This window comes from Erinaceus europaeus, chromosome X, assembly GCF_950295315.1.
Source record: "Erinaceus europaeus chromosome X, mEriEur2.1, whole genome shotgun sequence".
NCBI lineage: Eukaryota > Metazoa > Chordata > Mammalia > Eulipotyphla > Erinaceidae > Erinaceus > Erinaceus europaeus.
In genome coordinates this window covers 62,363,057-62,376,544 of record NC_080185.1, presented here as the reverse complement: position 1 = coordinate 62,376,544, position 13,488 = coordinate 62,363,057, and the positions used below count along the sequence as shown (strand labels likewise).

General features: G+C 39.8%; 2 protein-coding genes across 3 annotated transcripts in view; one reads left to right on the top strand and one right to left on the bottom strand.

Moving 5' to 3' along the window:
- ZMAT1 (zinc finger matrin-type 1) overlaps positions 1-1,602 on the bottom strand; it is a 69,208-nt gene extending 67,606 nt beyond the window's left edge. For both annotated transcript variants that reach the window (XM_060183261.1, XM_060183260.1), the window contains exon 1: positions 1,314-1,602. In XM_060183261.1, coding sequence (XP_060039244.1) covers positions 1,314-1,596 — 283 coding nt within the window. In that variant the 5' untranslated portion in view covers positions 1,597-1,602. The remainder of the gene's footprint in view (positions 1-1,313) is intronic.
- The window catches only part of TCEAL6 (transcription elongation factor A like 6), a 444,729-nt gene that overhangs the window by 399,307 nt on the left and 31,934 nt on the right, over positions 1-13,488 (top strand). The gene's annotated exons all lie outside the window — the stretch shown is intronic.

Here is a 13,488-nt window from a genome sequence, read left to right as displayed (position 1 = left end):
TATATAATGTGCCTATGACCAAATCCTAAGGGAATTTTTTTTACTGCTTTCCATATTACTCCAAAGTGAAAGGTGTGGGAAAAGTTATGAAATAGTATAGGGATCAACTATGTAAAAATGTTAGAAGAAAAATAATTTTATTGGGGGTAGTTTTAATGGGCTGTCTTAAGTAAATGGCACTGAATAATTCTACTGTTTTAGTGTCCAGTCTTTCATTTTGGAGGTAAATTATCAACCTACGGTAACACAGAAAAACCCCCAAATTACAGTATTTCTGCTGGCAAACGTTTTACAGGATCTTCTACAGGGGAACCGATCTGAATCATCTAAGAAACATTACCAATGGTGCTTGAAACCTTTTCTAATGGCAAATTTAACAGTTTGCTGTTAGTAGCCTGTTCACAAATATATAGAACTTTGTGTGAAGTAAATATCTATTCCACTGAAATAGTAAAGATATATATATATACACACACACACACACACTCACACGTTAGGACTAACGTGTTGGTAGGCACAACAACTATTACAAAAATTTTAAAAAAAACACCAAGATTGGCTCCTAAACTTTCCTTTACAAAGTTTTACTCTCAAATAGCCGAAAAAAATTTGTCCATATTTAAGAAATAAGTGCTTCTGTGGCACTTTCTCCCATCTCTTTTCAGTACAGCCCCTCCAACAGATGCTAGGATCCTAAAATCCATCAAATCTACTTTAAACCTCAAGCATACACTTTAAACCTCCCCCAAACTCCTAAATATATTTTTCCTTAAGTATCATACTGCATGTTTCCACAGTTCAGGATGCTGGATTTTTCCAAGGGAAGGTTTCTTCCCTCTTTATTTCTGTGCCATTATTCTCTTTTATCTTTCCTCCCTTTTTCCATGAGTCCCCCTTTCCTAATCTATGATAGTTATGCAGCACTTCGGTTGTAACTCTTCTACCAAATCGCACCTCGAGCTTTCGTAAAGCCTACTACAGGGACCGTGGCTAGGGGAAAAACTGTAGTATTTTCCCCCTTCAAACTCCTGCCTTGTGAGTACCTGTAGTTGCAGTTGCCTTTCCTGAGATCCCCCCTTCCTTTTCGGGATGGAGAGAGAAGTAGGGGAGACCCTCTCTGCTGCAGTCCATCTTGCACTGAATAACTCACTCTGCGGGGCGGGGCGGAGAGAGCTGAGCTTGGCCTTTACTGCGCCACAGCAGGTGGGGGGTGGGGCGATGGCGAACCGCGCCCATCGCGATCGCGGAGGGACCGTTTATGAGAGGCGGCGAAGGATACGGGGCCGCCCCCACATCCCGGGACGGGAACTCACCTTCTCTGTGGCAAGGGCGGGAGTCTACTTTAAAACTACTGCCCCCCCTCCCCGTCGCCGCCATAGTGGTGTCTCCAAAGCCGCTGCCGCCACCGCCACCAGCGGGCAGGCTGGCAGGGCTGGAGGTGGCGGAGGAGGCAGGCACAACCACTGCCGCCGCCGCCGCCGCCGCCGCCACCGCCGCGCCGGTGGTGTAGGAGAGGGAGGCGGCGGAGATGGTAGCTTTCTGAGAGGAAGACACCGCTGCCAGCGGGGTGACTGGGCTCGACGCCGCCGCCGCCATCGCAAGAGGCGGACAATCGCACTTACTGCTCGCACCCTTAAGCTCCTATAGCCCCACCTTCGGTTTGTCCCCGCCTCCTATCTAGGCCCCTCCTCCCACCCAGGCCCGCCCTTTGGATCCTCTGCGCGGCTTTCTATATGAGTCTAGAATATTCTCTCCACCAATAAGAACTCTTTAGATCCCCATGATGCCCTGCATCCTCCCTGACTGTTAGGCTTCAAGATCTCCTTTTGGCGGTGGGGGATTAGAATGACCTAGGGCAAAAGACAAAAAACAAAAGGTCGAAAAGAACATGGAATTCTGCACTATCTTCCCTTAGAGGAATTAATCTAAAGCCAACGTAATGGAAAAACCGTTTGAAACTGAATTGATTCCATCACCGAAACGACAGACACATCTTCTGTCGTTTATATGGTCCTCCATCAAAATTCTAGAAACAAGCAGAATCTTAGTCGTGACAGTTTCATCAAGAACACATATAATACTGCTTATCTTTCCTTGGATTTGCCCATCAAAGTTAATTGTTAAAAAAAAAATAAAAAACACCCTTAATCTGGTACCTAAGTGAAGAACTAGAATATTACTGACAATTTCAATCACTGTCTTTCTATCCAAATTTCACGCAAAGGAATTGATTTACTTATTCATTTTTCCTTTCCCTTTCTTTTCCTTTTTCTTCTTTTTCTCTTTCCCCCATAAATGCACTGCTTAGTTCTGGTTTATGGTAGTGCTGTGGCTTGAACCTGGGAGCTCAGAGAGAATCCTAGGCATGAAAATTCTTTGCATAATTGTCATGCTGTCTCCCCTGAACCATTTCATATCACTACACACAAAAATAAGTCCAGATGGATCAAGGGATTTTATATTAAACCAGAAATAATGTAAATCTTTTAGAGGAAAACACGGCAGAACTCTTTTTGGCCTAAGTTTTGAAGGCATCTTTAATGACTCAAGTCCTTATGAAAAGAAAACAAGCAGAAAATAAACCAATGGGCCTACATCAAGTGGAAATACTTGTGCTTAGCAAAATAAACCACCATAGGAACATAAAAACAGAGAGACGCTTTATGGAATGAGAGATCTTTTTATGCTATAATCAGATAAAAGTCTATTAACCAACCTATACTTACTAAACTCAGCAGCAACAACAACAAAAACAAATAACCCCATCTAAAAGTGGAGAGATGATATGGACAGAATGTTCACCTAAGAAGAGATCCAAAGGACCAACAGAGATGAAAAAATATTCCAAGTCACTAATTATGAAAGAAGTGTAAAAAAAAAAAAAAAGGACAACTATGAGATACCACTTCACTCCTGTGAGAATGGCATACATCAGAAAGGACAGTAACAACAAATGCTGGAGAGATTACAGGAGTAAAGTAACTTTCCTTTATTGCTGGTAGGAATGTAAATTGGTCCACTCCTGTGGAGAGCAGTGTGGAAAACTCTCAGAAGGTTAGAAATGGACCTATCTTATGACCCAGTAATTCCTATATTGGGGATATACCCAAAGGAACAAACACAGTCATAAAAAAAAAGAGTGTGCATACCTATGTTCATAGCTGAACAAACTGTAATAGCCCAAATTTGGAAGCAACTTAGGTTTCCAACAACAGATGAGTGACTAAGAAAATTCATAGATAATGTATATATACATATATATATATGTATATTACCCAGCTGTAAAGAAAAAAGTAATGTATTCACCTTTTTCATCTCATTTTGGATGGGGCTGTATGAAATCATGTTAAATGAGATAAGCCAGAAAGAGAAAGATAAATATTGGATGATTTCACTCATGTGCAGCACTTAAGAAATGCTAGAAAGGAAAAATACAAAGTAAAACTTGGACTGGTTGGGTATTTTGCACAAAGGCAAATAACTCTGGGGAAGGAGGACAGGAAGAAGGGTTGGGTGGGCAGGAGGCTTTTAAGTCCTGATACATGATAATGGAAAAGGACCTAAGCTGGGGATGGGAATGTTTTGCAAACACCTTTCATGGCAACACAGGAAATTATATCTATGTGCTAAGAACTATACTGTAGACCATTAACATCCCAATAAAACATTTTTAAAGAAAGACCTCCAGGTGCAAGATTTGCACCATAATATATTTTAATAGAGTAGCATTATCCATCGCTTTTTATTGCCGAAGGTAACTGATACACAGCCATCAGCTTGTTTTAAGGCCAAAAGGGAAGGACAGTTAATCATGGAAATAGCTGAAGTAGGTAGGTACATATATAAAGTAAGTCACTATCTGGTTATTTCAAAGACAGAAATATCATTCTTTTCTTTTTGACTTTTATTTATCCTTTATTATTTTTGCTACTGTACAGATATGTTACTCTTTTCCTTTGTGGTTTCTGATTTCTTTTTTTATTTTTTTATTGATAAAATGGAAACACTGACAAAACCATAGGATAGGAAGGGTACAATTCCCACCATAAAAGCTCCATATCCCACCTCCTCCCCTGATAGATTTCCTATTATTTAACCCCATGGGAGTATGGACCCCATGGGAGTATGCCCATGGGAGTATGGACCCAGGGTCACCATGGGGTGCAGAAGGTGGAAGGTATGGCTTCTCTAATTGCTTCCTCGCTCAACATGGGCACTGACAGGTTGATCCATACTCCCAGCCTGTCTTTCTCTTTCCCTACTGGGGCAGGGCTCTAAAGAAGCAGAGCTCCAGGACACATTGGTGGGGTCATATGTCCAGGGAAGTCTGATTGGCATCATGGTAGCATCTGGAACCTGGTGGCTGATAGAAGAGTTAATATATAAAGCCATACAAATTGTTGATTAACCATGAACCTAAAGGCTGGAATATTGCAGATGAAGATTTTGGGTCTCTGTTTTGGAAATAGTTAGTAGGTCTATTTTAGGTATATGCCAAAGGGCCCATGACCTTATTAGTTTTCACCTGAGCCTGACATCTGATATGCAGGTGTACCCAGGTTTTTGTCTAAGTAGATGATGTCATGGCTGGAAAAGGGATCAGAAACCTAGATCATTGAAAAGAGTAGCTCCCAAATATGGAAAAGATGTATAAATATTGTTGACTGTAAACCCCATCGATTTGATGTGATCTGGGGCTCATATTTAGCTTAGGAGCCTACGTGACCTCTGCATCCCTATAGGTCTGAGCTCACATCCTGTGGTCATGAGTAGGAACATTCCAGGCTACCCCAATTTCAGAAGAGATCGGGCATGTTCAGGGTGGTATGGCTATAGATGCTACCCCAATTTCAGGACCCATCTTCCTCAGGTGGAATATAGAGTATGTTCTCCAGCCTCCCTTCAGAGGATGGAACATTCTCTACTGTTGTTGATCCATGTTGAGGGCAAGGTCCTATGGGGACCCACAAATGGGTCTATTATGTTGTTACTGATAGAGATGACCGGTAACAATGAAGAGAGGGATCTATTCGAAGTCTAGGCCCGTCATGTCTGTTTGGGAGACTCAGGACTCCTTGACTAGGGCCCCAGATGATGGGGTAGCCTGACAGTGACTAAAGAGTCTTTAAAATATGCCAGTCTCTTGTCCTTATTCAACTTTTGTAGTCCTTATTTTGCTAAGGTTAGCTTTGGAGTGACTGAGGGAAGTGTAATAGGAAGTAGGTGAGGAGGGTATCTAAGTAAGTAGACACTATTTCATTAGGAACTTTATGGTGTTTTTTAAGGTCTTTCTACTTGCTTGCTACATATAATGACTCACTGCAGACAATTGTGCACTTTTTCTTTCAGGTATATATTTTGCCCTAATTTATGCATACATGTGAGCATATGCCTTATCTCATGGGACCTGGCCTATATATAATTTTTGGGACTTTGTTAGGAATTGAACCACCTGAAATGGAATTAGAGAATCCTATGAAAGGAAAGGTCTCATGAGAGTAATGAGGGTGAAAGGTTGACATTCCACGCCTGACGTCTCTGGACACAGTCTGAAGTGAAGCATGCCGAGGTGGTACTTGTTGCATTGATTATGTTGGGATCAGCAGATGCAATATCATTTGGTATGAATTGAGAGAGCATGCAGGAAACTGAGCCCCACCCTAGAGGTTCCTGGACTGGGGGAAATATAGGCTCTATAGAGGAAGCGTCAGGTTCCTGTTGTCTTAGGGCTTAAGAAGGCAATAGTTATTGCAGTAATCAAATTGGCAATTGGGTTAACTTTGAAAATCCTTTTGTTAGGAGTTGCTGTATCATATGCCACATCACCATAATTTATATCATTTGACATTATTTTATATAGCTGTGTCTTATAGAATAATGCCACCTATTGCTTCTGTTCTCTCCGGTCTAAGCTTTTAAGAAATCTTATTCTATATACAGTTTCTGTAACTGCACTTTAATAATGCTATTTTTGTAAAGAGTCTTCAATATATGCTGCTAATATACCAAATGTAGTAGAAAAAGTACATTCTTTCGTAAAAGGAATAAACATATAAGTAAGTAGTTACTGTGTTTTGCTAAATGTGTATTAAATAGCATCAGTAAAATGGAGACAAGAAGCTAAGAATAATTGGTGAAAACTTTTCTCATTAATTTATAAATGGTAGCTTCTGACAAAGTATTAAATTGCTATTCTGGTATAAAACCAATGTGTCCTGGATCCCCGCTTCCACAGAACCCCCACCCCAGTAGAAAAAGATAAAGACAGGCTGGGAGTATGGATCAACCTGTCAATTCCCATGTTCAGTGGGGAAGCAATTACAAAAGCCAGACCTCCCACCTTCTGCACTTCATAATGACCCTGAGTCCATACTCTCAGAGGATTAAAGAATAGGAAAGCTATCAGGGAAGGGGATGGGATACAGAGTTCTGGTGGTGGGAACTGTGTGGAGTTGTACCTCTCTTATCCTATGGTTTTGTCAATGTACCTTTTTATAAATAAAAATTTTTAAAAAATTAAGTCACTAATAAATAAAAACTCTGTGGGAAAGGTCTGCTGAGTATAAACAGAATCTGAACCCTGTCAGATAGTAAGGTAATGCGGAAATTTTTTGCATCATGTATGTATCTTTCTACTTTAGGTTAACACTTGTATTTGATATAAACAGTTAGCATTGGTTTTCAAATTGTAGTAATAATGAACAGTTAATTTTGTTGCCACCTGAGTATTGTGTTGCTTTACAGAACTATATATTTTAAGGAAGGATAAAGCTTCTAGCCCTTTCATTACAAATTCACACCATCTAATAAGTTATTTGATCTATTAAGGGTCCTACACATCTTTGTTTTTAAGTAAAACATTCTTTAGACACTTTTTAAAGTAGTCTGCTTCTTTTGAATAGTCCTGTTCAAGAAACAGCAGACTTTTATAAAGATTTAGTAGTTCTCCTCTTAGAGGACTGGCCATTTTCATTCATCATAAAAAGTATCCACTTTTGAATATAACATACTTCACAGCCTGCAAAACCCCAGATCCAGAAGATCCCATGGCCAACTGGCCATGTTTTCCAGTATTCCCAGCCTGCACAATAATATTTTGTTTTTAATGATATATAGCAGGTTAGATTGAGCCCTATGACCACTGGCACCAGCGACAAACTGACAGCTCGACCCTCTTTGTCTCAACAAATAACTAAGTTTTTCTTCCTCCTCCTATAATCTATCAAGTTTTTCTATTATACCCAATCCTCTCTCCCTTTCTATTTATTTATTTATTTATTTATTTATTTATTTATTTATGGATAGAGACAGCGAGAAATTGAGAGGGAGAAGGGGATAGAGAGGGAGAGACAGAGAGATACCTGCAGCCCTGCTTCACCACTTGTAAAGTTTTCCCCCTGCAGATGAGGGACCAAGGGCTTGAACCTGTGTCCTTGTGCATTGTAACATGCACTTAACCAGGTGAACCATCACCTGGACCCTCCTTTCTATGTAAAACCCGAAGCCCCTGACCTGAGTGCAAGATGATTTTCGGATATGTGAATCTACCATCTTTTCAGTTACCTAGTATTTGAAAATAAATCTGTTTTCCTTTCACCAACACTTGCCTCTTCACACACGTGGTCTTAATTCCCATCCTCCTCTGGATTAACCTTGATCTTGTGCATATTTGAATTCTGTGTATCTCACCTCAAAATTCCTAACCCAATTTGAGATAAAAGACTGTTTCATTTTTGACAGCTCATGCACCAGCATAGCACAGAATAGTGCTGTAGCAAAGGCTTCAAACAAGTGGCTCTTAAGTCTAGCTTTTTAATACCCTGACCCAATATGTTTTATCTTAAGTGCATAGTCCTTTAGTTACTTCCCTGACTGCAAACAATGGAAAATTGAAAGGGTTATTCAGGGCAAAAAAAAAAAAAAAAAGAATCTGTGCAAACCCCTACACCTATGGACATCTTTTTTTTTTTTTTTCACAAGGGGGCTCAAACTATTAAATGGAGAAAGTCTCTTCAACAAATGGTGTTGGGAAAATTGGGTTGAAACATGCAAAAGAATGAAACTGAACCGCTGCATTTCACTAGACACAAAAGAAAATTCCAAATGGATCAAGGACTTGGATGTTAGATCAGATGTTAGCTATCAAATAAGTAGAGGAAAATATTGGCAAACTTTTTTCCATCTAAGTTTTACCGTTAGCTTTAATGGCACAAGTATAGTTGAAAGAAAGACAAAAACAAAAATAAACCAATGGGGCTACATCAAATTGAAAAGCTTCTGCACAGCAAAATAAACCACCACCAAAATAAAGAAACATCTTTCTGAATGGGAGACCTTTACATGCCATACATCAGACAAGAGAGTAATAACCAAAATGTATAAAAAGCTCACCAAACTAAAAAATAACAACAAAGTGACCCCATCCAAAGCGGGGAGAAGGTATTAACACAATCCTCAGCAAAGAAGAGATCCAAAAGACCAACAGACATATGGAAAAAATGCTCCAAGTCATTGATTGTCAGAGAAATGCAAATAAAAACAACAATGGCGTACCAATTCACTCCTATGAGAATGTCATACATCAGGAACTATAGCAACAAAAATGCTGGAGAGGCTGGGGGGACAAAGGAACCCTCCTACACTGCTGGTAAGAATGCAACTTGGTCCAACCCTTGTGGAGAGCAGTCTGGAGAACTCTCAGAAAGCTATGACCTTGCAATTCCTCTCTTGGGTTTATATCCTAAGGAACCAAACACACCCATCCAAAAAGATGTGTGTATACCTAAGTTCATAACAGCACAATTTGTAACATCCAAAACCTGGAGGCAGATGAGTAGCTGAGAAAGTAGTGGTATATATACACAACGAAATACTACTCAGCTGTTAAACATAATGGGGCCACCTTCTTCACCTCACCTTAGATGGAACTTGAAGGAATCATATTAAGTGAGATAAGCCACAAAGAGAAGGATACATATGGCACTACCTCATTCATAGACAGAAGCTGAGATATAAGAGCAGAAGTAGAAACACAAACCAGAACTTGGGCTGGGACTGGCAAATTGCACCAAACTAAAGGAGTTTGAGAGGGAGGGGGCTTTTCAGGGCCTGGTGCAGATGGTAGAGCAGGACCTAGGTGGGGATTTAGAATATTTTGCAGAGGGGGTCGAGCAGTAGCACAGCAGATTAAGTGCACATGGTGCAAAGCCCAAGGACGGCAAAAGGATCCTGGTTTGAGCTCCTGGCTCACCATCTGCAGGGGGGCTCGATTCACAGGCAGTGAAGCAGGTCTTCAAGTGTCTATCTTTTGCTCCCCCCTCTGTCTCCCCTCCTCTCTCGATTTCTCTCTGTTCTATCCAACAGCAATGAGAACAATAATAACAAAATAGGAAAAATGGCCTCCAGGAGCAGTGGATTCGTGGTGCAGGCATTGAGCCTCAGAAATAACCCTGGAGGAAAATAATAATAATAATAATATCTTGCAGAAAACAGAAATTTTATACATGTGCAAACAACTGTACTTATTGTTTACTGTGAAACATTAATACCCTCAATTAAAAAATACTAAAAGTAGACCTACTATACAACCTGGCAATTTCTCTGCTAAAAATAGATAAATATATTCTGCTTTGTTATGTGCACAACCCAGATTTAATCAGAGCTCTACTTCATGAAAGGAAGTTGCAGTGTTGTGGTCTCTTATTCTGTGTCTATTTTTAAAAATATTTATTTATTTATTTATTTATGGACTAGAAACAAATTGAGGGAAAGGGAGTGAAAGAGAGGGCGAGAAACAGAGTGACACCTGCAACACTGCTTCACTGCTCATGAAGTTTTCCCTCTGCAGGTGGGGATTGAGGACCTGTGCATTGTAACAAGGTGCTCAAGTTATTATTCCACTGCTTGGCCCCTTTATGTCTCTATCAGGAAAGGAAAGGAGAGGAAAGGAGAGGAGAGGAGAAGAGAGGGGAGTGGAGGGGGGAGGGGAGGGGAGTGGAGATGGGGAGGGGAGAGGGGTAGGGGAGGGGGAGGGGGAGGGGAGGGGAGGGAAGGGAAGGGAAGGGGGGGTTGAGCTCACAAATTACCATACCCAAAGATTTAGGCTTAAGCCTGAGCTCTCCACCTGCAGGAAGGATGCTTCACAAGTAGTGAAACAGGTCTGCAAGTGTCTCTCTGTCTCCCTCTCTAGCTCATCCTCCCCTCTCAATGTCTCTCTTTCCTATCAAATAAAATAGAAAGAAAAAGGCTAAAAATGGCTAGTGATAGCCCTAGTTGCAAAATAGTGTTTTTTTTTTTAAAAAAAAACTTGTCCAAAGAGATATATACATATCCATGTACATTGCAGAACTATTTAGGGTGGCCAAGACTTGAAAATATGCCCAGTGGTCAAAGGTAAGGGGATGAATGATAAAGATATGATATATAAATGTGTGCGTGTGTGTGTATGCACAAGGTTGAGGAAGTCATCTAGAAGGCTGTTGTAACTCCCTCCTCCTTTACAGCCATTATTCTATCTTCCCTACCAAAAATCATGTTTGTTTAAATTTATTTTATTAGTGATTTAATGATGGTTTACAAGATCATAAGATTATACTGTATCTTACAGAGTTCTGGTGGTGGGGATTGTGTCGAGTTGTGCCCTTCTTGTCCTAAGGTTTTTGTCAGTGTTTCTTTTTTATAAATATAAATTTTAAAAAAGATTATATTTCACCTGCCACGACAGTTCTATGCCCTCCCCCTCCTCCATACTTTTCACAGTCTTAGTGACAGTTTAACATTTTTAAATCATGTTATAAAGCTCTTCCTTCATTAATTTCATCATCCATCTTCTTTCTTCCTAAACTTCTCAGTGTATTGCTTTTCACTGAGTGAATTCTACAAAACATTACAAAGAATTAGCACCAACATTTTGCAAATTCTCCAAAATAAAATAGTTACTTTTTCACAGCTTATTCTGTGAGGCTTGAATTACCTTGCTATGAAAGTCAAGCACATATATATGAAGATAGACCAGTATCCCTGCTGAATATAGAGCTTGAACAAAATATTATTAAGAATCTTTAGCAAAATAAATGCAATGCTATATTAATAGAGTCATATATTTGTATTTGAATGATATAGAATTAAGAATTCTTAGCAACTTTTTGTTATTGGGAAGATTTTTTATGACTATTTTAATTTCTCTCCTTTGCAACATCTTGGATGGATATTGACGTTATCATGTTAACTGAGATAAGCCAAGAAGAGAAGAATAAATAGCAGATGACCTCACTCATATGTAGAACTTAAGAAGCAAGGACAATAAGGGAAAACGTAAGGTGAAATTTTATTATTATTATTAGGATTATCATTTATTTATAAAAAGGAAACACTGGCAAAACCATAGGATAAGAGGGGTACAATTCCACTCAGTTCCCACCACTAGAACTCCGTATCCCATCCCCTCCCTTGATAGCTTTCCTATTCTTTAACCCTCTGAGAGTATGGACCCAGGGTCATTGTGGGATGCAGAAGGTAGAAGGTCTGGCTTCTGTAATTGCTTCCCTGCTGAACATCGGCATTGACAGGTCGATCCATACTCCAAGCCTACCTCACTCTTTCCCTAGTTGGGTGGAGATCTGGGGAATCAGAGCTCTGGGACATATTGGTGGGGTTGTCTGTCCAGGGAAGTCTGGTTGGCATCATGCTAGTAGCATCTGGAACCTGGTGGCTGAAAAGAGAGTTAACATATAGAGCCAAATAAATTGTTGACTAATCATGAACCTAAAGGCTGGAGTAGTGCAGATGAAGAGGGGGTTTCCGTTTTGTAGATAGCTAGTAGGCACATTTTAGTTATATTCTAAAGGGCCTGTGGCTATATTAGTTTTTTTTCCCTCAACCTGAAATCTGATATGCAGGTGGATCCTAGTTATTGTCTGGAGATGATGTCATGGCTGGAAAAGGACCAGAAAGCTGGATCTGGGAAGAGAGTAGCTCCCAAATATGGGAAAGGGGTATAAATATTGTTGACTGTAAACCCCAATGATTTGATGTGATCTGGGGCCCTTATTCAGCTTAGGAGCCTATGTGACCTATACATGCCTGTAGATTCATAAGGTGAAATTTGAACTGTGTGTGATGCACGGCACCAAAGCAAATGACTCTGTGGAAGGAGGGAAAGGGGTGGTTGGGAGGTTTCATTGCTCAAGAAACTTTCTCCTTGAAGGTTGGGGTTCAAGATCTTGAACACAGATCCTTGCACATTATAACAAGTAAGCTCAACCAAGTGTGCCACCACCCTGCCCCTCTTATATGTTTATTTCAAATATGTAACTAACATTTAAACATTACCCAAAAGCTATGGTCAGTTGAACACGTATGAAATAAGATTTTTGACAAATTTTACTATTAAAGTATAAAATAAATATATTTTGACATTCACAATATTTTTGAAAAATAAGTTTTGCTAATAAGTTTTAGAAAACAAACAAAACCATGCAATTCTAACAACAACAACAACAAAAGCGAGTCTTTAACAGAGGAACAGACTCCTCTTAAGGTGAAAAGAAGTCAACATTTAAAAAGATAATTCCCCTTTCAAGGACCAGGTGTTGGTGCACCTGGTTGAGTGCATATGTTACAATGCATGAGGATATGGGTTCAAGCCCCTGATCCCCACCTGCAGGGTGGAAGCTTTGCAAGTGGTGAAACAGTGTTCCAGGTGTCTCTCTTTTTCTTTCACTCTCTTATCATTCCTTTCCCTCTCAATTTCTGGCTACCTCTAGCCAATAAATAAGGATAATTAAAAAAAACTTAAAAAAAATAATAACCCTGTAAAAAAAGGCGAACTTACTTCACATGAAGAAATTTAACACCTTATGGTTTTCTTGACACACACCAGTTACTTTTAAATCCATTATTCACAAATAAGGGTCTCAAGCCATTTCACAGAATGATGTTAGTGACTGATGTATGTAAATTAAGTGATAAACCAAACTGAGTGTTTTTCATTTCAAGCTAAGTATTTTTCTTTTTTCTTTTTTTTTCCCACTAGCTGTCCTCACCTAGATCCTCCTCTGCAATCTTGGTCCAGGACCTGAACACCCCTCCCCACACCCTTTACTTTGGTGCAATACACTAAATCCAGACCAAGTTCTACTTTGTATTTTCTCTTCTGTTCTTACATTTCAACTTCTGTCTATGAGTGGGATTATCTCATATTTACCTGTCTCTTTTTGGCTTATCTCACTTAACATGATTCCTTCAATCCAAGATGAAGTGAAGGTGAATTCGCCATTTAAAAATTTTTTTTAATTTCTTTATTGGGGAATTAATGTTTTACATTAAACAGTAAACACAATAGTTTGTACATGCATAACATTTCCTAGTTTTCCATATAGCAATACAACCCCCACTAGGTCCTCTGTTATCCTTCTCGGATCTGTATTCTCCCTACACACTCACCCCAGAGTCTTTTACTTCGGTGCAGTACGCCAATTCCAGTTCAGG